A 21999-nucleotide genomic window follows, 5' to 3' on the forward strand; every position below is an offset into this window, starting at 1 on the left:
GGGGTTGTTACATAAAATTACAAAATGGTTACAGTAAACAGAAAAAACTTCCCTGTTTAGTGGCGATTTTTTTTTTTTTTTTTTGATAACTTATATATATAACTAGTGTTATTGATTTACAAAAGTTATATATATTTTTTTTTATATTTGCATTTACTTTTTAAAAATTGTTGTGTTATCGAAAAAAATAAAAACGCTATCATAGAAATAATGTCCCTGCAATGTGTAGTAAAAATAATCTGCCAAAATATAAAATCTTAAACATTAGGTCAAAAATGAAAATTTAGATTACATACCGGCTACCGCCTTGTAATAATAATAATTGAATTTGAAGCGTCTCTATTAATATAGTATAATATAGAATTATGATCACAACACTTAATTAAAAAGTTACTTCAAAGTTAACTATATAATTGTGAATTAAAAAAAAAAATAGTCGATAAGTAAAATTATTCCAAGTATAAAAAATAATAAATAATTTTGACAAAAAGAATACTAAAAAAATAAATCATAGTTGACAATAAATTTAAGTAGTTTAAAAACATAAAGTTAAATAATGTATACATTTTATTAGGAAAATTTCAAACACTATCAGCATTCTTATTTAATTTAACTCATAGGGGATCTAAACGGTTGTCGACCGAACGAAAGAAGAAGAATTTCACTTATGTAATTTAGAAAAAACAGTTAAAGGAAAATATAAATCATTCGTTAATAACTATACAACTATAATATTATAGTACTAAGATATTTGGAATTGAGTTTTGAACAACAAATATACTTTGACTATGACTGTTTTCAAAATATTGACCGCGTTGAAAAAACAGGACTTAATGAATGATTCCCCGTAGATTATCTGAAAAAAAAATCGAAATTATCTTAAGCACTTAAAGTATACACATTTCAGCACATTGTATTTAAAGTTTATAGCTTTGGACTTACCGTCTCTTGGTTAGTGTTTTTGCCACGCTCTGTGAAGGACTTCTGAAATTCAGTTTCGAGATGTTCAACCTTAGCGATAACGTTTTTGTATGCGTCGATTAAATCTTGCAACTCCTACGAAGCATCAATTTTAAAGCATCAGTAAACTAATAACTACGAATTGTAGGCAGTTTAAAATTTCAAACGTATTATTTACTCACTTTTTTACGGTTAGTTTGTGGTGGAGAGCGCAATGGAGAAGTTTGAGTTTCACGGTCATTTAGTTTTAACTCCATAGCGTTTATTCCCTTGTTGCGATAGACGATCTGACAAGTTCTATTTGTCCCGCATATTCGTTTGTTTATTATTTCTAAAACATTGTAATACAATAAATTGAATAGTTATTATAGTAGTATAATGTGCTGTGTATTTATTGATTTAGACAGAGGAAAGTCTTATGGAAATACAAAAAAACCATTATAATTCAAATAATAAACAAATTTTAATATGCTATAAAATTTACCAAATTTAAAATGACTGTTAACCGTTTTACTAATTTTGTATAAGAAAATATAAGATGGTCATAATATACATATGACATAAAAATGTCACTATACGGTTCAAAATGGGAAGCGGTAAACGCTCTCCCTCCTTTAAAACCACCCCTGTACCTGGATTAAAAAACATGTCTAATTTCTGTGATCCCATTCCTAATAGTCATAATTATTTTTATCTATTATTAAAATGTTTTCCAACATCAACGATAGCATCTTATTTAATCAAAGAGGACAATTTAATTTCTAAGTATCCTATAGTGACGTTAAAACATATCACAACGAAATATAAACTAAAGAATGATAATAACATTAAAAACACGTAGGTACTTGTTGTTACTACTAGAAATTATAAGTAAATATTGTCATTAAGATTAAATTTTATTTTTTATGTAAGTTAAAATTTGTTTTTATTTAGTTACAGGTACTATAAGCAGATTAAAAATCTACAAGTTAAATCTAGGCGTATAAGGGAATTAAGTATTTAATGTTTATAATAATAATAACTGATTTAACATAAATTTATTCATGGGCAGATTTATTTATAAATATATTTTATTATTATTTTCTACATTTTTATCGTCAAGTTTTAAACAGTGTACACTTCATATGAAGCCATTAAAGCAACATCTCATTTAATACGCGTCATTTTAAATTATTTTTAATTGGACACTAAGAAAAAAGAAGTATTGAATATTAATGCGATTTTATTTACTAATTCCAGTTACTATTTTTTTTAGTAACGGTATCGCCGATAAACGTTAATTATTATTAATCCCTATGGATCTTACCGCGTACTAGATTTATGTAGTTTCTATACTCGACTGGTTCATTTTTCAATTTGGCTATTTCAGTACACTCAGTTTTATACAGATTTTGTAATAACTCCATGAGCGTATCACTTATAAGTCCATCTAGAAATATTAAATTTAAATTACTTATCTTCATTGGAAAAACGTTATGAATGTGGGTATATTTTTGATAATCAAATTCAAATGTATTTCCTCCGAGATGGAAATTGATAAAAAATAATAGATGTAGGTATGATATTACCATTTTTTTCTTCTTTGTAATATACATACTTTTTTTATTTTTATTTTTTATTTGTCCTTTATTTGTAATCATAGATATCTTAAATCTTTATTTACACATGAATTATTTTTTTGTAATGTAACCGTTGGGCTTTTAGACCGTACTCATAATAATAAATAAATAGTATACTGTTTATAATATTTATAATGAATAATTTGTATTTTAAATGTCACGTTATTTTTACTTTGCCATATTAATTCAGTGTATAATTAAACGTGTTTTAATTTCTGAATTGATTTGATAATTTATAATATAACTGATTGATTAACAACCAAAAAAACAAAAAGATTATTTGTTTTCTACTTGTTACTATTATAAAATAATATTATTATGTTATGTTTTGATTTACCGTACTAAAATAATACCTTGTTTAAAAAAATATATATATAATAAATTTAATTCATATACTCACCAAACGGAGATTTCCCAGCCATTTTTGAGTTCTTTGGCTCCACCATGTAGTTGAATGTAACTTTCTTATCCATCTTGTCGTAAACAATGTAACCTGTATAAAATAAAAAACTGTTTTATTAACCATCAAATAATTATCAGCCGATCATTATAAGTATTAAAATTCATAGTTAACAATGACTGTTGGATTTATTTAAAAAAAAAAATATAACTAATCCTATGATATTTGGCCAACATGTGGTAATTATAAATTGTATTTATATTTTTTTGGTCAAACAAGTTGAATGCATTACACTTTTACTCACTTTTTACTAACAACAAAACTAGCGTTAAGCACAGATGTATAAAAATTAAATCAATATTAAATGACCTACAACTCTCCATCAAACATAGGTACTAGCCGTACTACCTAGTAACACAAAAAATAGCATTTGACTTGTCTCACCTTTTACCTAAACGCTTTAGAACAATGGTATAATAAGTGGCTTATTAGTGAAATTATTGTCAATAATTTTAAATACATTTCTAGCGGTTACATTAGGTTATGTAAGCATTTTGAAATTACAATACAATTTTAGGCATAAGACATAGATAAAATGAGTAAAATAATTTTTGCCTAAATATATTAAAATAAAATAAACGTACTTACTTATATATTATAGGTACTCTCTCGAGGTAACGATGACATAATGAGAGTTCAGGTCTTTCTGTATAGTTTTAAATGTTCTACAAACGGTTTTACCAGCGGTAATATGCTTTGTAGTTGGAGATAATTATAATTCACTGATAGGGAATTATTAAAATACATATAAATTCACATTTTACTTTAAATAAGGATAATTCCCATTTAAAAATGAATATATATGTCGGATCATATGAAAGTAATTGATACAAAAATGATTATCTTATAAAATCACTAAAATATTATTACTGTTTAATATAAATTTATATTTAAAACTGATTTAAACACAATATTTTCTTTTGATACAAAATAATATTAATATTTAATCAACACCATTGATTATTTAAATAGAGTATTTCTACTCTCCAAATTTATGTTTTTTTTTATGGAAATCATTCTAAGTCAATTAAACCTAAGTGTATAAAATATAATATAATGTCTAAAATACTTGGGTAGTTGAAAAGGTGAAAAAGGTGAACATCCGAAGTGGTGGATTTATTTGTATAAAAATTATATATTTTATTAAATATACTGGATCGAACTTCCGGTGAAATATATATATATATATAATAATATATATATATATATATAAAATTTACGCCGTCTACTTTATTATGCCGACTGCCTATTCAACATGTTTTAGCACTCAACGATATCAATTATTGACGTCATACCTTTAACGGATGACTCGACGACAGAAGCACGGGACTCGCGTTTCGAACAATTCAATAGCCATAAAACCAACGTCCGTTATTTCCGAACCCTGGGAAAACGATAAACTTCTATTCAAAACCTAACCAGACGTATTATAAACATATGGCTATTTTCCCGGTAATCAGTACCTGCGCGGGACTGTGACGACTCACAATGTAAAGGTTGTGAATAAAACTTCATTAGTATTAAGGTAGCTAACGATTTTCGACAGCAACCCTCAACTTAATAGGGTATAAAAATAAAATGGCGTCGCTGGATGCTTAATGCTAGTAGTATTCTATTGTTTTTTTATTCTGCGTTATTAAACGGCCAGTAGACTGTATTAGATATTTGAAGACGTTGGCTGAGGTTAAAAGTCTTGTGTTACATTATAATCATTTATTATTATTTATACATCAGCTAATAATCGTACAATTAAAAAAAAAATCTAATTAAACACTGTACACATTACTATTAGGTATATAAGAGATTAAATGATTCTGTTAGTTGAAACTTAAAATTAGGCAATATAAATTGCACGCAAAGCAAATTTCGAATGCGCATCAATTTAATGCGAACTAAAAATTACATCATATGAAGGTTGAGTAAAAATTACATCAATAACAATACTTATTAATACTAATATTTTCCTTTCATCCGCAGTGGGCTATAAACCATTTTTAAATCGCTTGTTTTCGAAACGGTAATACCGTTAATGTAGCTTCAAGTAAAGTAATTATTCTGACCATTACCGGTAATTTAACTTCAATCTGACGGCAGAACACAAATATTGGTAGGAAAATCGACATTATATAGCACCATTACATTAGAACCTTTGTTTTTCTGTCAAACTCGCAAATTAAGTGAAGTCAGTTTGCCTTTATTTCCTATTTTACCCGACTAGTGTAATAATCGTCGCGTAGTTGGGATTTGTGAAAAATTAAAAATTACCTCGACTATAATATAAAGCGTTCTTTTATCTAATCACCGCAAATATGCAATGCACAATAATTTGAATTGTTAATGACAATTGGATTGGACACCTCGGTAAAAAATAAAAACTGCTCTTTATTCGTTCAGTTCTTTACCGTCAATAACATAGGGTGGGCGAACATATCCATATATTTATGTTAATGGCGCTCGGGTTAAATTGTATATAGAAAACAAAATAATAATTACAATAAAATGTCAAATATTCTATAACAGTTGGGCGCGACATTTTACACTGGTTTGCAAATGACAACTCATAAGAAAGGACAGAGTTTTGAGGGGAAAAACAGGATTCGTTTATTGTTACAAAGGTATACCTTTATACAATAACCTATAATAAGGGAGTAGGTACCCGGACAAGAGAAAACAAAACAAACAAACCCGTCCGGATACCTAGGAAACCCAAAAAAATGTATAAACGCGCGGCAGTACCTTTTAGGCCATTTCGGTATATTCGAACATTAGAATTTTGTAGTTATTCACTTCGACTACAACAGCATGTCAAATTGACCGAAACTATAATAAAATAACGATGCTCATTGTCCGTATTAAGTTTTACTCGGGATAGGTACAACACTGTTCGGTCTTAGTCAACAAAATTGCAGTACATGCGCATCTAGTTATTGCTGTGAATAATTTTCCCTTGTATTTATGCTTTTGGCTCCGGGTAATAATTTAAGAATAACATACTGAACCTATTAAAAAGAATGTCGTCAAACACTCATAATGCCTCTTGCAAATCATAAAAAAAATACACAATTTACACCTCTTACTGATGAATTTCAACAAATTTTCCGTATCCTCCGGTTTGTCAATTAATTACAGTTAATCGTATATGCTGATACCGAGTATTACACTATTATGTTACATACCAAACGCTGGAAATCAGTAGTAATAATGAATAATTATATGCAATAATTATATGCAAATAATAAATACCTACAGTCTACTGGTTGTGACGATATTTGCAAACCGTGCAATCTAATAACAACATGATGCCTGTACAAATTGTGTATGTAAATATATGTTAATATAGTAAAATCAAATCGGAGGACGGTCCAAAAAGGACAAATGTGCGAAATGATGAGAGCCAAATGTTTAGAATAAAATTAAATAAAGTGGTTTCAGCGTTGGTGATTTAGAACTAGCCACACATAAATACTAAGTTTCCATTTAATCACTGTGCGTATCCATAGTTTAATGTATTTTTTAGTGCTATAAAAAGGGTACATGAAAAACATTTCATTTTTGTGGGAAAAAAAATAATTTTTTTTATCTATAACTTTTTTACTTCTACGCGTGTATTCATAATTTAATGAATACACAATATTAATATTAGCATTATTTTATTAAAAACTATTTCGCTTAAAATTTTTTCTCTAAATCTGAATCGGTGTACGATTTTGTGCAATAGCTCAAGTCTTTTTTTAAATAACCCTCGACAACATAGATTTAAGCTCTTTTCAGTGATTGAGACACTGCGGATGGTACTAAATTTTGTTTTACATTATAACCAAACATAATACCTATGCAAAATTTAACATACTATACTACATCGCTATAGGACGTTGGTACAGGAGTACAAGTTTTTACACGCGTAAAACAAAAAGTTGTCAACCAACCATTCTTGTCACGTTTCCTCTCGAATTCCATTTTGTATCACAGCGCATTCGTTTGTCGAATCACACAAGTTACAACTTCAATTTTACTGAGACCGATCAAGTCGTTTGCATCGAGTTATGAAATGCATAATATTATTATAATTGTACAGCTGTACAACCATTCTGTTTACCATTAACCTGCATACTGTTTGTATGTTTTACATAGTCAATAATGAATGTTGTTAATCATAAGAAAATAAAAAGAGCATGCGACATTAATGGCACGAGTACAAATTATAAAATACTTTTCAAACGGTGTTCAATGAATACAAGCAAACGGAACTAGGTAGGTACTAATAAAAAAAATCACGTTTTATTGTTAAATTTTATATGGTCTATTTTAATATGCAAGTGGTTTTAAAAGCACTACTGAAATCGTGTTGTTTATGACCGCGTGAGGTCATAATATAAACGTGCAAAGGCACAAACACTATACTTGCTTATGACAGCATTTTTTATTTAACTAATAAATTTCACAACGACTGAGATACCGAATACTGTTTCATGTACTTAGGCTTGAACTTTATATACACATACAACATGAAAACAGATACCGATTTGATGTTTAATTAAATTATTTTTCAACATACCAACTTGTCTATAGAAAAACTAGTAGAACGGTTAGGTTAGGAAATTAAATAGCTCGATAAGTTGTTAAATGGTATGTTATTAGATAACGCATTAGAGTGGAATTCAGGAGTTCGATCTACGCTCGGTCCGATACCTACACATTTTATTTTTAACATTTATACATTTACATAACAAGTCCTGTATACGACAGACGACTGATTTATTCATCGTCTAAATTAACTTATGGATACATTATACATCTAATATTGAAATCGTGTAGTAGTTTTTTATTCAGTTTTAACAATATTATTTATTTTTACCGGCACTGTAATTTATATGATGTATTTAATAAAACATATATTGCATGTGTTTTATATATATATTAATATTAATTCAGCGGATTTAACGTGATTTTGAAGGAAAACAGTAAAACCCAAGTTGATTTCATTGTAACGCAACCGTTTTAAAGAACATCTTATGTAAACGATATGTTTAATTCATTATGTACAATAATACAATTGTGATTACTCTTTGTGATGCAAGTTGTAACCCGTCCAAAAATCTTAAAGCTCTTTTAGGTTTTATTTATTTAACACTATATTTATTTTACATTGTTCGTAGGATACCTATACAATTTTAAAACTACATACTTAACATTCGATTGTTTAACTGTATTGTAAGGTCCAATTTCGATTCTCTCCCTCTCTCCTCTGTTGACACTTTAAAATTTTAGCTGGATAATTTTTTTAATGATATAAATTAACAATTGCTGTAGTATAATTGTAATGTTTTTATGCTTTATACCAAAAAATAGTAAATTTAATACTGAATTGTAATTGTTAATTTATTACACAACAAAATAAAACATATATCTTACGTGTGTTTCAATAGCGACACAAGTCGAAAATTAACGTTCTGGCAAAATGTTTGTGTGGGAACTTAAAAACTTGCTTTTACCCAACTTCTATTTTTTCCAAATCATTTAGGCGATAGAAAAAAAATGATATGACTGCATCCTTCAAGGACTGTTTACCCAAGTTTTACCACGGTAATAACTAAAATTATTGATTTTTTTACTTGTCTCACTTTTGAAGCACATGTGCCTATTACAATAAAAACTTATGAAAATTAAAAATATAATCTCTTATAACTCAATTAAGCAAAAGTCGGTCTTTAAGCCACTACAAAGAATATATTGAGCGATACAACAACATGTAATCCGATCAGTGGATAATTTGGAAAATGTCTTCTCGCATTAGACTTCATTTTTGTGAAAATCCGGCCTTTCCGTTGTCTTGAACACAAACATTATCCCGTTTACGCTCAGCGCCCTACACATAGAACACCAGTTCTTATTGTCTATATCAACGTTGTTCAACTGTTTTTATTAGTATTTTTCTTGAAATGTATTTTCAATTAGACCCATTCTTTTATATAATTATTTTGCCGGTATAATTAATAAGAAATGGACCTATTGGACCTTTCGAATGCGAACGCCGCAGAATCATTTTGAATTACCGACTCGAGCATTCGCAGCGGAACGTCGTCACGCTATAATGTGTTACTATTACTTGGCGACGCGACGTGCCATTTTTTTTTCTCATTTTTAACGTTCCGAGTTTTCGAACTGGTTACTCGTTTCATTCCCCCAACTCTACAGTAGGTACCGAGTAGTACTAAACACTGTCTATGCAATTTTACGATTTTTCCCGAGTTATACATGTATTATATGTATACTGCATATTATGCACTAGTGCACATGCTATTTTTTTTTGCTGTTTAACGACAATATAATAATAATAATTCGTGTGGGAACACGGCGTTAACGACCGGACGCTCGCGCGGCGGCTCGCGTCGTCCACCGACAGATGGAGTCGTTGGCCGGCGTCCCGCGGCCGCGTGTTCGCCCTTGCAGCCACCATCGTCCGTCGTCCCGCGGCGGCCGCACAGCTGACCGGCTTTTCCTCCCGCCCGCGTACCGTAGCCGCGCGGGCCGCCCACCCGTTGGGTTGCCGAAGCGGCGGCGTCGCCCCGGACGATGCGACGCGAATCCCCGTCCTCAGTCGACACGTTCACACCCGGTCGGACACACTCGCGTCCGTCCTCAACCGCTTGTCCGCCGCCGCCGTTTGTCGTCGCGTGTCCGTTTTGCCAAGACTTTTGATTATCGTTTTTCTTTATTTTATTCGTGCCGCCAAAACTATGAACAAATAAAATAAAGAAATATCGTTGTGATTGTTAAAATTGTTTTTCGTTTGCCCCCGGCCGCGTGTTTTGATGCAACCCCGCAACAATTATAGCAACGCGGTTCGTTCGTGGTGTCGCGGCCGACAAGAAGACGACGTCTTTGCCGGTGTGCTGGCCTAGCGGGATTCTGTCTACGCACAACTATCACTATAGCCGTAGTGCCCCGGCGGTGTACCGTTTTTTGTTGGTAAATTCAAATTAGCACCGATCGTCTTACCGGAAATGGCCATGCGGTCGTTGTTGTTGGCGTCGTTTCTCGTGTTGCTGTGCCATCGTCGGTGGGAATGTCAAGCGCATCCGGCTTCCGCCGAAGAAACCGTCAGCGACTGCGGTGTAGCGGTCGAACACTTCCGGTCGGTCGGACTTTACGACACTCCGCAAAAAGTCCTCAAAGGTAAGTCATCAACCGCCCTTTTTTTTTATACGTACGTTAAGCATTACGATTAGCCCCGTGTGCAATTACACTGCTGGAACCAGTCGCGTGCTTCACCGAGAGTCTAGATTTAGGTAGGTAGAGGGAGAAGTAGGAGATACGTTTTTTCACATTGTCTTGAACTTAAAACAAATATGTCTTCAAGCACCGACTGAAACCCTGTTAGTACCAGTTCTCCGAACGGTAACCATGTGCACCTAATAATATTGTAGATAATGTATTCAGGAGGTTTAGATCCAAATTATGCTGGATTTTAGCTCCTCCGAAAAACACAATTTTTTACAAAACAAATTTACTCCAACGTTACAAAACCAAGTGTTGTTCAATTATTATTCAAGTGTTATCCAAGTTTTGTCGTGCCCATTTGATTTTGATTTAAAACCATACCTTCACAATAATATCGAATTGGATAAGTAGTTATAGGAGTGATGACTTGTGTTAACACATTACCTATCCACAAGAAGCATAATATTGTACATTCCATTAGGACGTGACTTAGATATTTTTATGTTCATCTATTTTTTATAGCTCTAAATGTATTTTCGTATTTTAAAACGAAGATTTTTCTTTTTTAGTAGTTAAGATAACATTATTATTTTATAAGTTAAACTGTATCTATTCTATTCTCGGCACATAAAAACTAAAAAGAACAGATCCGACTTTTGCCGTTTTTACGGTAAAATTTTTTTTCAATTGTTACCTGCTAGGTAGATTTATTTAATTAGTTCGTTTGTAGTGTCTATCCTCTACGTTAGCATGCCAAAAGCGTAGGCAACATTGCAACGTGGAGTAAAATCGCCGAAGTATATTAATAGGATAAGCAGATAAGAAAACAGATTGTTGTCCGATAACGAGAGGTCAAATTCGTCGTAGCGGCCATGTTTGTGGATTTATCTTGGGTACCATTTAAGCGTTAAAATTATTATAATATAATAATAATACCATTAGACTGCTATCGCGTTGGATCGAAGCGTGCGAAACTAATGAGATAAAATGACACCGCTGCGGTCGAATCGAGTTTGCTAATTGATAAAATTAAAATCTACAACGTTTTGCAGTCTAATTAACCGTTGTGCACATTCTCTATCGACTCGTTTAGGGCCTCTTAGAGTGCAAAATATCACCGTCCTGACCGCCTGTAGGTACCTATCTCTTTGCGATAATTACAATAATAATTGCACAAGTACTACAACGCCATGCAAACATTACTGTTGAGAATGCGTTTTGTATTTATTGCCGTTTCTAGTGCACATGATAAGCGGAGGAAAAAATGCTTCTGATTTTTTTTTCAAGAGCCACCCTGCCTTTTGACTTTACATAATATACTCGATATATTTTAGTTATACTACACTCTGCCGGTTGTTGTTATAATTATGTCTTTTTCGAGTGTGATGATCTGAATCACGTCATAGTATTTAGTAACACCAATAATAATAACAATATAATTCCTCTCGTGCGCTGTACTTGCAATATCACGTCAGCAATTGGCTCGATCCACGGTAAAAACCATTACAGGCGATAACATATTTTATCTAAAACACAAAATTATCAAATGCCAACTTGGTGTTATGTGCCATGTTACATTACAATAACAATTTACTCTCCAGTAAGTGTCTGTTTTATTTTCAACGGGCCAATTTTTTTTTAAAACGAAATTATTTGTCATTTGTCGGGGGGTTTTTTGGGGTGGAGGTTTCAATGTTTTTTTTTTAAATCAGTACCGATCGAACCGACACCTCAGGCGATCGGGGTTTGGTCAGCACCCTTCGGCAGTAACTCCAATTAGGGTTGAAAAATCTTTTATTTTTTTGGCACCCCCACTATGTTGTTTTAATATTATAATATACGTATGTATATGCATTGACCCGAATACACTCGAGTTGGCCCAGACCCAGACCTTAATGCACGTGACCTGGTCGTGGACAATCTCATTTTATTAATAATATTAATCGACCGTTCACATTTATACACAACAATAGTACCTACGTTAAAAAAAAATAGATTATTAAACAAAAAGCTATCGAGGGTAACCTACGAAAATCATTTTATCTTTTTAGTAAACATTTGCAGCATCAGAGAATAAATTGGACTCGTAGGAATTGTTTTGGACGTTGAGCGACTCACGTTGAAATTCTAGTTAATTTAAACTAAAAAATAAAATCGTAGACAATTTGTTGAAACTCCCGTCTGTTCATACTTTAAGTATTTTTAGCCGTTTAGTGTTATTTTATCAGCTTGTGCGAATTCGAATTGGGTAGTCTCAGGCACAGTCCCATTTATTTTGTGCCCCGTACCCCTTTACAGGCCTCATAAATCTTTTATATAATTGGACATTGTCCAATACTGAATTCTGTTAGGGAGGGACACGCACGTTATACGCCAACGAACTTGTACACTCAGGATTATTCATGTGTTGATGATCTTTATCGAAGACAAGTTTGATTCACACTTAAAACATTTGTACAGCTTTTAAACGCTGAATTTGCGGTAGCCATGTTTCTAGTGAACGTAAGGCGACGGTCTCGGTGTTAAAAATAGTATATGCTAGTGAGCACTCGACAAGAGGTATTTTTCGATTTTCAAAATTCCGAGTACCACTAAAAAACGGATGACCTAATTCATATAGGAACTCAACAAGTATCAATTGGATATGATTATATACAGAGACCCGAGCATGCGTATCGCCAATTTCGACACTTGAGCAATTGATTGACTCAAGCAAGCCATTCAAGTAGAAGGTTCCCCGAGCACTATAACAATAATATTTTTATTTATAAATATTTTAATAATACAAATATATACATATATATTCGCTTTGAAGGAAAGTTTTTCTCTCCCCTCTTTCTTCCCCCTTAAAAGTCTGTTAACAAAAACGATAATCACTATTAAACGGGAGCGCTAACGTAAAAGGCAAAATAATAAAGACAAAAAAAAAAGTAATTATCTTAAAAAATACTCTATGAAAACTTACCAATCAAACTTTAATAAACACAGACAAACTGTTAGGTAAATACTTTTTACCAACGGACTACGTCGTCGGTAGATGTATAACAAAATAGATCGGTTGTATGTACTTTGTGTTACTCGTGTCATAATGAATTACCACCCGTGTACACGAGGATCGTGTTAAGCCCGAGGGGGTGTGTTCTTTGGAGTAAATAAAAAAAAAAATAGGGAAAACGATATACCTATACACAACGGTTAATTGAGCACGTCGGTTTCTATTTTTTTTCTTTCTGTAAATTAGACCGCAATGACTTCATTATACGATTATTACCATTACACGTGGCCGCCGACGAAGATGACTAGGAGGCTCTTATAAACTCGTGTATAACATGCTTAATCGTGACCGCGCGCTCAAAATAATAATAATAATGCACGTTAACCACCGCCCATTAGTCCTGGAGCTCAAATTATCGGTTAACGGCTACCATATCAATTTTCAGTATTCCTTTTTCTTTTATTGGGCCCATTTGCAATGATTCTCCTTCGACAACATTCTTTCGCATCGAAAAGCTCTTTGACGTCAACTCGAATCCTCGTTTCCATCTATACGACACTCAAAACATAAAAAATAAATGTAAACGCACACCAGCTATATTTTATCCTCGATTAGCGATTGACGAAGGACCTCGACTCTTTGAGGTCGGGAACGCCCTTTTCCCTGCCGGAAACAATACCGCAAATGAAAACCACGCTGAGTAGATATAGTAAATAGCGATTTGCTTAAAATAAAGAATCCAAATGCATGCTTATCGTATCCTGCAGCTACCGAACATGAACATTGTATGTGAATGGATGTAGTCTTATTGTTGTATAACATCTGTGCTCGACGAGAATATTGAACAATAACCGGAGATGAGTAAATATTTTATTCGAACAAAATTAAAAAAAATTCGGAGGAAAAAATGTGTATTCTTGATTCCCTTGTAAAATGGAATTCTATAGTTTTAAGTAGGTATATATTTAATTAATTAAATAGGCATGCCATTTATGTAATACTATTTAACTACACACAATTAAAAATACACTATGGTATCCTCTAGTCACGATCCATTCACGCATTTTAAATAATTTTTAATATAATAATAATAAATTCACATATTATCGTTTTATTCGAATGATGCACAACTGTGTCGAGCGACATTCGACAATACCATACATAATATTACATTACAATACACATTTTATATAAAGTATTCGCTTATTACAATGTTACCTATGACTTAGTAATGGCGAGGATGTATATCTGATGTTCATATATGAATATTATTATGATTACTTTGGTATCTAGTGCTATATTCGCGCTAAAGACATTTTCATGTCTGTATATAAAGGTAAAGGTATTTGCCTAAATTTCTTTTAGCATACCTATCTGTATAAATTGTGTATGTGTGGGGTTGGCACTTGGCGACCTACCTTTTATGTCGGTAATGCGCTAGGTCGAGTCTATTGTTAATTTCTTTTTTATAAATAGGCGTCAAAATGAGGGAGGTAAGGGGGCAAATTCCACATACGGGTTAATAGCCGATTCGTCGGCAGGTCGAAAAAATGTTCAAAGACTGCCCCTGCGTATGCAGTATTCGATTTCGTCGTTTGAAATTTAATGCTTGTTGCAAAAAAAAACAAAACCAATTTATTATTATAATATAATCGGACACACGATAGCCGCATCGTTCTTTGAGTTTAGAGGCCCCCAACGTTATTAGACAGCGGCTTTGGGTTCTGTCGGCTCTTGTCGTGGCCCGTTGCCAGAGCCCGGTGTCGGCTGCTGGTGTATACATACAAGCAACGAAAATATTTTCTAGTATCTGCCAAAAACCAAAGAAAAAAAAAACAAACAGCACGTCCGCGCAACTTAATGTAATATACTTTATCGCGTCAGTATATTACACGTCGTGTAAACGGCCCAATATAATATATGGCGTACGGAGACGCTCTTAAATCTTTAATGTATATGTACACAAGCTAAATAATTTCTTAGCGCTTGTTACTAAGGCATTTCCAAAGTGTTTTTTATCTCTTTAAAACGTGACGTCGCACACGGTCTCTCTAAGAAAACATTTCAAATTGAGTATAAACACCGGCGGAAAGTTCCGTGGGACGGGCAAACACGGCGCGGCGTTCGAGTGTATTATTAGTTTTTAACGAACATTTCTTCTTGTTCTCGCCTTATCAATCCACCGTTTGGGGTCGGCTACTCCGGTTCACGGAGCAGGATAAAAACATCGTTTCCTACATCGGTTCATATCGGCGATACTGAATTATATTGAGCACCTCTTACAGTTGGTCGTTGACCCGCCATTAAATAAATGAATCTGTATCGCTTATCGAACGTTCCACGCCAGCACATAACGTATTATAAAGTTTTTTTTATTTGTTATCATTAAAAACTTACCCTACAAACGTACACCTTTATAATTCTTACAAACACACCCCAACTGCTAACTCGTTTCTTCTATTATGTATTGATCGTTCCATAATAAGATTAAACGTTTGTATGGAAAAAATAATATTGGAGATTTTTAGTGAAACGGTATCATTTGGTCACGTCGTTGCCGCGCCGTCTGTACAGGGGACGGACTTTGCGGTCAATGCTTCTTAAACGAGTCTCATGTCAATGGGTTTGGTCGGTTTTAGCACAATTATTAATATCTCCGCGTTCATATAAATCTACTATTTAATAAAGGGTTGGTAAATAAATCGACTAGTATTATTTGTTGAAAACACTGTCCGCGAGCCGTACACTTGGGCGTTTTGGGCGAAGCCGACAAAAACTTATGAAAGAAACCGTATCCCCGTTTTAAACGTCACCGGGAAATGCGCCAAAAGTATTTATCAACGTTGTAAATAGGGCGGATAGCCCGCGGTATTATTTTTTAAAAGGCTTTTTTTACGACGGTTTTTCGTCGACGGTTGACAACTAGTTAATGACCGATCTCTATAGACTCGTGCCGGGTAAGACATTTCAAAGTTAATAAAAACATATTCTCTTAATAACCGGATTGCAATATTCACAGCCTCGCAGGATAATAACGTTGACGGTTAAGGAACGGACTTAAGTATATTTTGCCCAGTTAATCTACCAGAACGACTGATGAAAATAAAAAAACTGAAACCTTGTTTTAAAACCATTGAAAGTATTCTTGGCAAAGCTTATAGTTTTTTATAATATAACAAAAATATTACTGAAAATAAAATTATGCCCACTTGTTATAGAATTTAGTGTTTTTTTTTTTTTTCATTTATACATCGAAATTAAAAATGTTACGAATAATGTAATAGTTCAAACATATTATGTTAAAAACCAGTTTTCTAAAAATAGGTATAAATGGAAAAATGTCTATGCATAGAATAAAATTACTTATAATGGTCAGGCGCCAACGTCTAATAGGTTCGATTTAACACCATACGACGTCTGGGACCAGTTTAATCGATCAATAATTATATATATGTCATTAGACTAGAAATCAAAAACTAGTAGCTGTTGTAAAACCATGTACCTTGTTGTAAACCGCATAGTCGACAATAATATGGGTTTTCGGGGGGAAATCGAACCAGCTGGCTCAGTTTGTTAGTAGTAAACTCGATAAAACTTATGTTTAAACAAAAATAATGTGCTGTTTTTTTTTGCTTCTATGGAAATTATTATTTCTATTCATATCCATATTAACATTCGCACAAAGTTTTGTCACAATTTAGTTTCATTTTTGCAGTTGTCAGTGAATAGGGTACGACTTGTTGTTTGGTTTCTCTCGGTCTTCTTTGGCAAACCTTTCTTTCTGAGGTCAGCTTTTCGTTACTTTATCGAGAAAAAAAAAGGCTGCGAGTTTATGAGTACTATGGTGTAAGTGTAAAGCGCGTGAAAAGGTCAGGTACTGGCTGCGACTGTGGCGGTGGTGTTCGCGACGGGGTAGCGCGGCGGTGCAGGGGCGACTGCCTGCTGCATTCCATTCGGTCTGGCCCCGGTGGTTTTTTAACGCCGGTGGCCCGCCGCCGGAGTATGCGGTACCTATATAGTCATAATAATAATGCGTGCCTCCCACGCGGACCTGTAGGTACCTATGTCAGCTCACCTATATGCCGGTCTCGACCGCCGGCCGAGTGGTCCCTGCGCCCAAGGTCGGATTTGACGATAATATATCAGTATAAATATTTTTAGTACGGTGACGATCCGAAGCTTTGGATCCAGTCAGTTGTGGCCATGGCCGGGTGTTAACGAGGAACCACTTAACCACGCTTCCGGGTAATGGGTACATGCGATTTGCCTAAACAACAGGTGCGTTGCGAATAATTAAAGGAACATGTATTAGACAGTGGATACACTGACGAGGCTCCCCGACAATATATATATAGGAGACTAAAGTAATTAGAAACGAGGGTCTGCCGACGCGTGCCCGGCAATGGCCATCGAGGATAGGTTTAACGACTGGAGGGGGGGGGAGTGCGACCCGTCGAATAGCCGTAAAATTCAAAATAATAACTAGGCGTTGGTTTAGCCACCGTTTCCGTTGACCCATTGCGTTCACATGGAATATTTTGACTACCCGTGTAATCCGGTGCCCATAGCAAAGGGTCACGTACGATAGCGGTCAAAGGGTTGTCGGACCAACCGGACGGGTGCGAACCGATTAGACTACTACTGTGTCTCTTCTAGGTTCGGCTGAGATGCGATTTACATGTATATTATTATTATTATTAAGTTCCGCGCGTGTCTTCTCGATCGTTGTTATCGTCTGCGAGGTTTCAAGGTTGTTCGCCGAACTCCCCGCGTACCTTATGTTATTATTATTATAATATCATGTGTATATTATAATAGTACCGGCGTATATAAATCAAGAGCGCCCGAGTTCTGGCAATAACATGATTCCTGGAATATGCTCGTGAGAACCCAACCGCCGCGGTGTACAATATAATAATGATAATGATAATAATATTGGCCGGTCGTCGCCGTTGTACTTGGACCGGTCGTGAGCGCTAGAGCTATATGAATTAATTCTATTCAAAAACGACTTTTTCCATTGTGTGTGCGCGTAGGCAGGAAAGCCGGGTTGGGAAATTCTTAAAGTTGGCGTGCAAAAGTCGCTCGACGTGACCAAGACAAAAGCGTTGACTTCGCTCGTTATTATGAATTATGTACATTATTTTCATTGACACATAGTATTCACACTGCACCGCCAAAAGACTCTTAAAACCGCCATACCGTCGTCTCGTATTCGAGCGAGTCGTCTAAAAGCGGGCACACGACTAATTAATAGGTATAGGTATTAGTTTACAAAAGACTACCGGAAACTATTCCGGGAGTAGTTTTCGAAGTCGAAACGTGAAGTCCTCGTTGTAAAGATAAGTAGTTTTGAAAGTTTCCAGAAGGTGAAACTTTGTCCTTCTCTGAGGAATGAGGCCTCGTTTGAAATTAAATACTAATTGTGATTGATTTAATCAAAGAGATTTCGGGTAAAAAATTTGATATCATAGAAATTAGAATGTGTATCACGGAACTTTATATTAATCTAACGGATTTTTCTTTTTTGGGTACAATATTTAGGGTATAAAAGTAAATATTGCTATAATATAATAATATATACAATTATAGTCAATGTACCAAATATTAGTCCGTTTAACATAAAGTTTCAACGCATATGTATTGTACTGGGTGGAGTAGACGAAGTTCAATTTTCAAGTAATTTTTTTCGTGATTTCCCTAGAGAAATTTTCATAAAACAATTTATAATACAGTAGCTTACAAAAGCATAGAAATATATTTTTTTTTTATAGCTGATGACTTATTATAAAAAGATGCATTGTTCTTTGAGTGCGCTTATACCCGTCCAAGATGACGGTAGTAAAAATGCAACCATTTTTCGATGCAATCCTTATGCAAAAAAAAAAAACCATTGTGTATCAGATGGCGTCAAATAAGTGTGTCGACACGGAAGTCGTGTGGGACGACTCGGTTAAAAATCATCATTTAATTCTAGTATACACACCGGCAGATTCGAGGTCAGCCGAGAAACGCGTGCGTGGACCAAGACTTACAAAATAATATTATTAGCAGTCAGTTTCCTATTGAATTTTCTCCCCATCGTTATAATACTTTGTATGCGATTCCGGTCATCATTTTCATATATTAATTATCAATGTCAAACACCGGCGTTATTCAAGACATTAATAACTATTCGAAATCTTGATAATGTTGTTAGTATAATATTATGCGTCAGTACATTTATGTCATACCCTGTGTGGTCGCGTGCAGACCAAGATTTCTGGTCTTGTGAAATAATAATGATAATATTATGTTGTTGTACGCTGAATAAATATAAATGTACTGTTGTATAAATCCACTATTAGTTGTTGACTGGCGTTCATTTGCTTTACGGCCGCCTAAAGATGACTCTAAACCGGATTATGTCTTAACGATAAGTTGTTCAGGTTAACATTTTTGTATAGAAAAATTAAGGGGCCTGTTGACGGAGTAGGTATCGAACAGAGGCAGTCTCCTTTTGTATCCGCACATGTTTCTTGTTGGCGTACAACATAACACATAATGGTTACATAATTCGTCGTAGCATCATCATATTTCTCATCGCGTTTAATTAATAATAAATTGGGTGGTCTATATTATGTATTAAATGTGTTCCCTCCTTAGGCCATTTTCCGGGGACGCCGCTTAAGTACACGATTACATCATACTTTGATTGACCATAAGATCGGTGCACTGTCCCGAGGCGCCGGCTCTACGCAGTGTTTAACCGACACTAGATAACGCATTACGTTTTCCAATTCCGGATAATCATCAATATTTTGTTTCATCTCACCACTCTCTTTTCAAAAAAAATGTCAACGGCGTTTGCTAATTTCAAATTTGCCACAAACGACAATATTGTATGAAAACAATTTGTTTACTCGTTCAAGCCGACCAGTTAGACTCTATTATCCAACCCACCTCCGAACGGGTCCGACTCTGATCAGTACCACGGTTTGAAGACTATATTTCCTCAGGACAAAAGAAATGTGCTCCGTTCGACAAGCCCGACCCGTTCCCTGGATGGTCGATATCAATATTATTATTATTATTCGACGCTTCTATTTTTGTCCCCCTTTTGCTACACAGATCATACCAATTGTTGCGGCGCGGAGAACACAGGTGTTACTTGTCTCGCGTTACGCCTGTTTACTGTCATTGTTGTAATCCATCATTTTATTTTTTTATCGTAACACGTGAGTGGGCGACTCGCGGACAAGTGACGTTCACGGGGTTCGAGTCCGAGGTGTCTATAGATGAGCCCCGATACCGAGAAAAGTCACACGGTCAATATTAATCTAGATAGCACTGTCAAAGTTTAACGGAGTAAATCGATCGGACTTATATTATACAGTATCCGGTCGTTACCGTTTCGTTCTTTCTTTCTAGTAATGTGCGTACAGTCTAACACTACGCGTACCTACCCGAGTGGTGCAGCGTTCGCGCCATAGGAAATGATATACATATATATTAAATAATAATACATCTATCCTGTGTATACGGTCGAGCACAGAGTTTGATAGTGCGACGACGGAGGTGTACGGTAATTTAAAATTCGTTATGCCGGTGGCTTGTTGTGAGAGACTTAGGAGGCGGTCAATGCTCTTGTATCGTTGTCGTGTCGTCTCCTCGCCGAAAGCGCCTCCTCATGCGCTGCCACTGCTGTCCGCGTGCACGCATCTAGATGTATAATGTATATAATATATAGTCTAGATATTATATATAAATAATAATAATAATAATAACGTACGAGGGCTGAACGGCGCACGGTGAAAACGGTCGGTCCGTACGCGAGAGGAAAACCTAACCGTGTCGACGGTTACCGATAATGTGTTTATTTTGTTTGTAGGTATATCATATAATACACTTATACTTAGGAAAGACTGGTAGTCTCGCCGAATTATATTATTTGTGTGTAGAGACAAAATCGTCCTCCTGCTACCGATCTCTATTGTCATAATATTTTTCTTCTAGACGTTCAAGGCCCGTACGCGGTTTCATAAATAGATTTTGTTTTTTATACATATATATTCTTACATTTATGTATTTACCGTGCGCTTATATAATATTGTGTTGTACGGGTAGTGTCAGTGCAGTGCACCATCTTTTATTATGTGTGGAAGCGCCGCCGAAGAGAACCGTCCATAATGTGATTTTCTGCGCCCCAGTCGCACCCACGCTCGTCTCTTAATTTTTTCCCTCTATCTAACGCACGTTCGGACGGATTAAAAGGCATAAAAAGAAAACAAAATACATGTATATACGGTGACGTAATAATTCCTATTTTATTATTATTATTTACAATGAAACCGTCATTTTGCCGGCGCTACCGCTCTTTGTCCCCCGCAATAGTGCCGGTCCGTATACATATATATGTATATAGACTTGTATATAATTTTTTTAAATCTTCCATTGAAATCCGAAGGACTCTGTGGCGGCAGCTATACATATTAATAATAGTCATATAGTTTTGTTATATAATCCCAAAAGTACAATATAATATCGGCTGTTCTCGGGTGTCGATGTGAAGAAAAAAAAATAATAAAGCATCGCCATAATTAAATACTTAAACGTGTATTATACATCACTAAAAATGCCCGACCAAGTATATTATATTGTGTTCGACTCCCCGGGATCTCCGCGGTATACCTTATACGCGCTTACCCGTGAATAATAATATGATTAATTTATATTATACGTATGTTGATCTTATCTCACGGCCA

The 21999-nt window shown here is 34.6% G+C and overlaps 2 protein-coding genes across 2 annotated transcripts in view; one reads left to right on the forward strand and one right to left on the reverse strand.

Moving 5' to 3' along the window:
- Positions 1-742: 742 nt before the first annotated feature.
- Positions 743-3052, reverse strand: LOC126840731 (uncharacterized). The gene is made up of 5 exons (XM_050576654.1): positions 2980-3052; positions 2267-2389; positions 1143-1291; positions 943-1056; positions 743-856 (listed from the first exon to the last, which is right to left on the reverse strand). Exons 1-5 carry the CDS (start codon positions 3050-3052, stop codon positions 743-745), a joined length of 573 nt encoding a protein of 190 aa, XP_050432611.1.
- Positions 3053-9647: 6595 nt separating this feature from the next.
- The window catches only part of LOC126841112 (division abnormally delayed protein-like), a 51325-nt gene continuing 38973 nt past the window's right edge, over positions 9648-21999 (forward strand). The window contains exon 1 of the mRNA XM_050577402.1: positions 9648-10215. Within this exon, the coding sequence (XP_050433359.1) occupies positions 10044-10215 (172 nt within the window). The 5' untranslated portion in view covers positions 9648-10043. The remainder of the gene's footprint in view (positions 10216-21999) is intronic.

Source organism: Adelges cooleyi, unplaced genomic scaffold, assembly GCF_023614345.1.
Source record: "Adelges cooleyi isolate 19-005CV unplaced genomic scaffold, UGA_ACOO_1.1 ACOO_flye_CR_arks_rails_tigmint_CR_PRNA_376, whole genome shotgun sequence".
Lineage (NCBI taxonomy): Eukaryota > Metazoa > Arthropoda > Insecta > Hemiptera > Adelgidae > Adelges > Adelges cooleyi.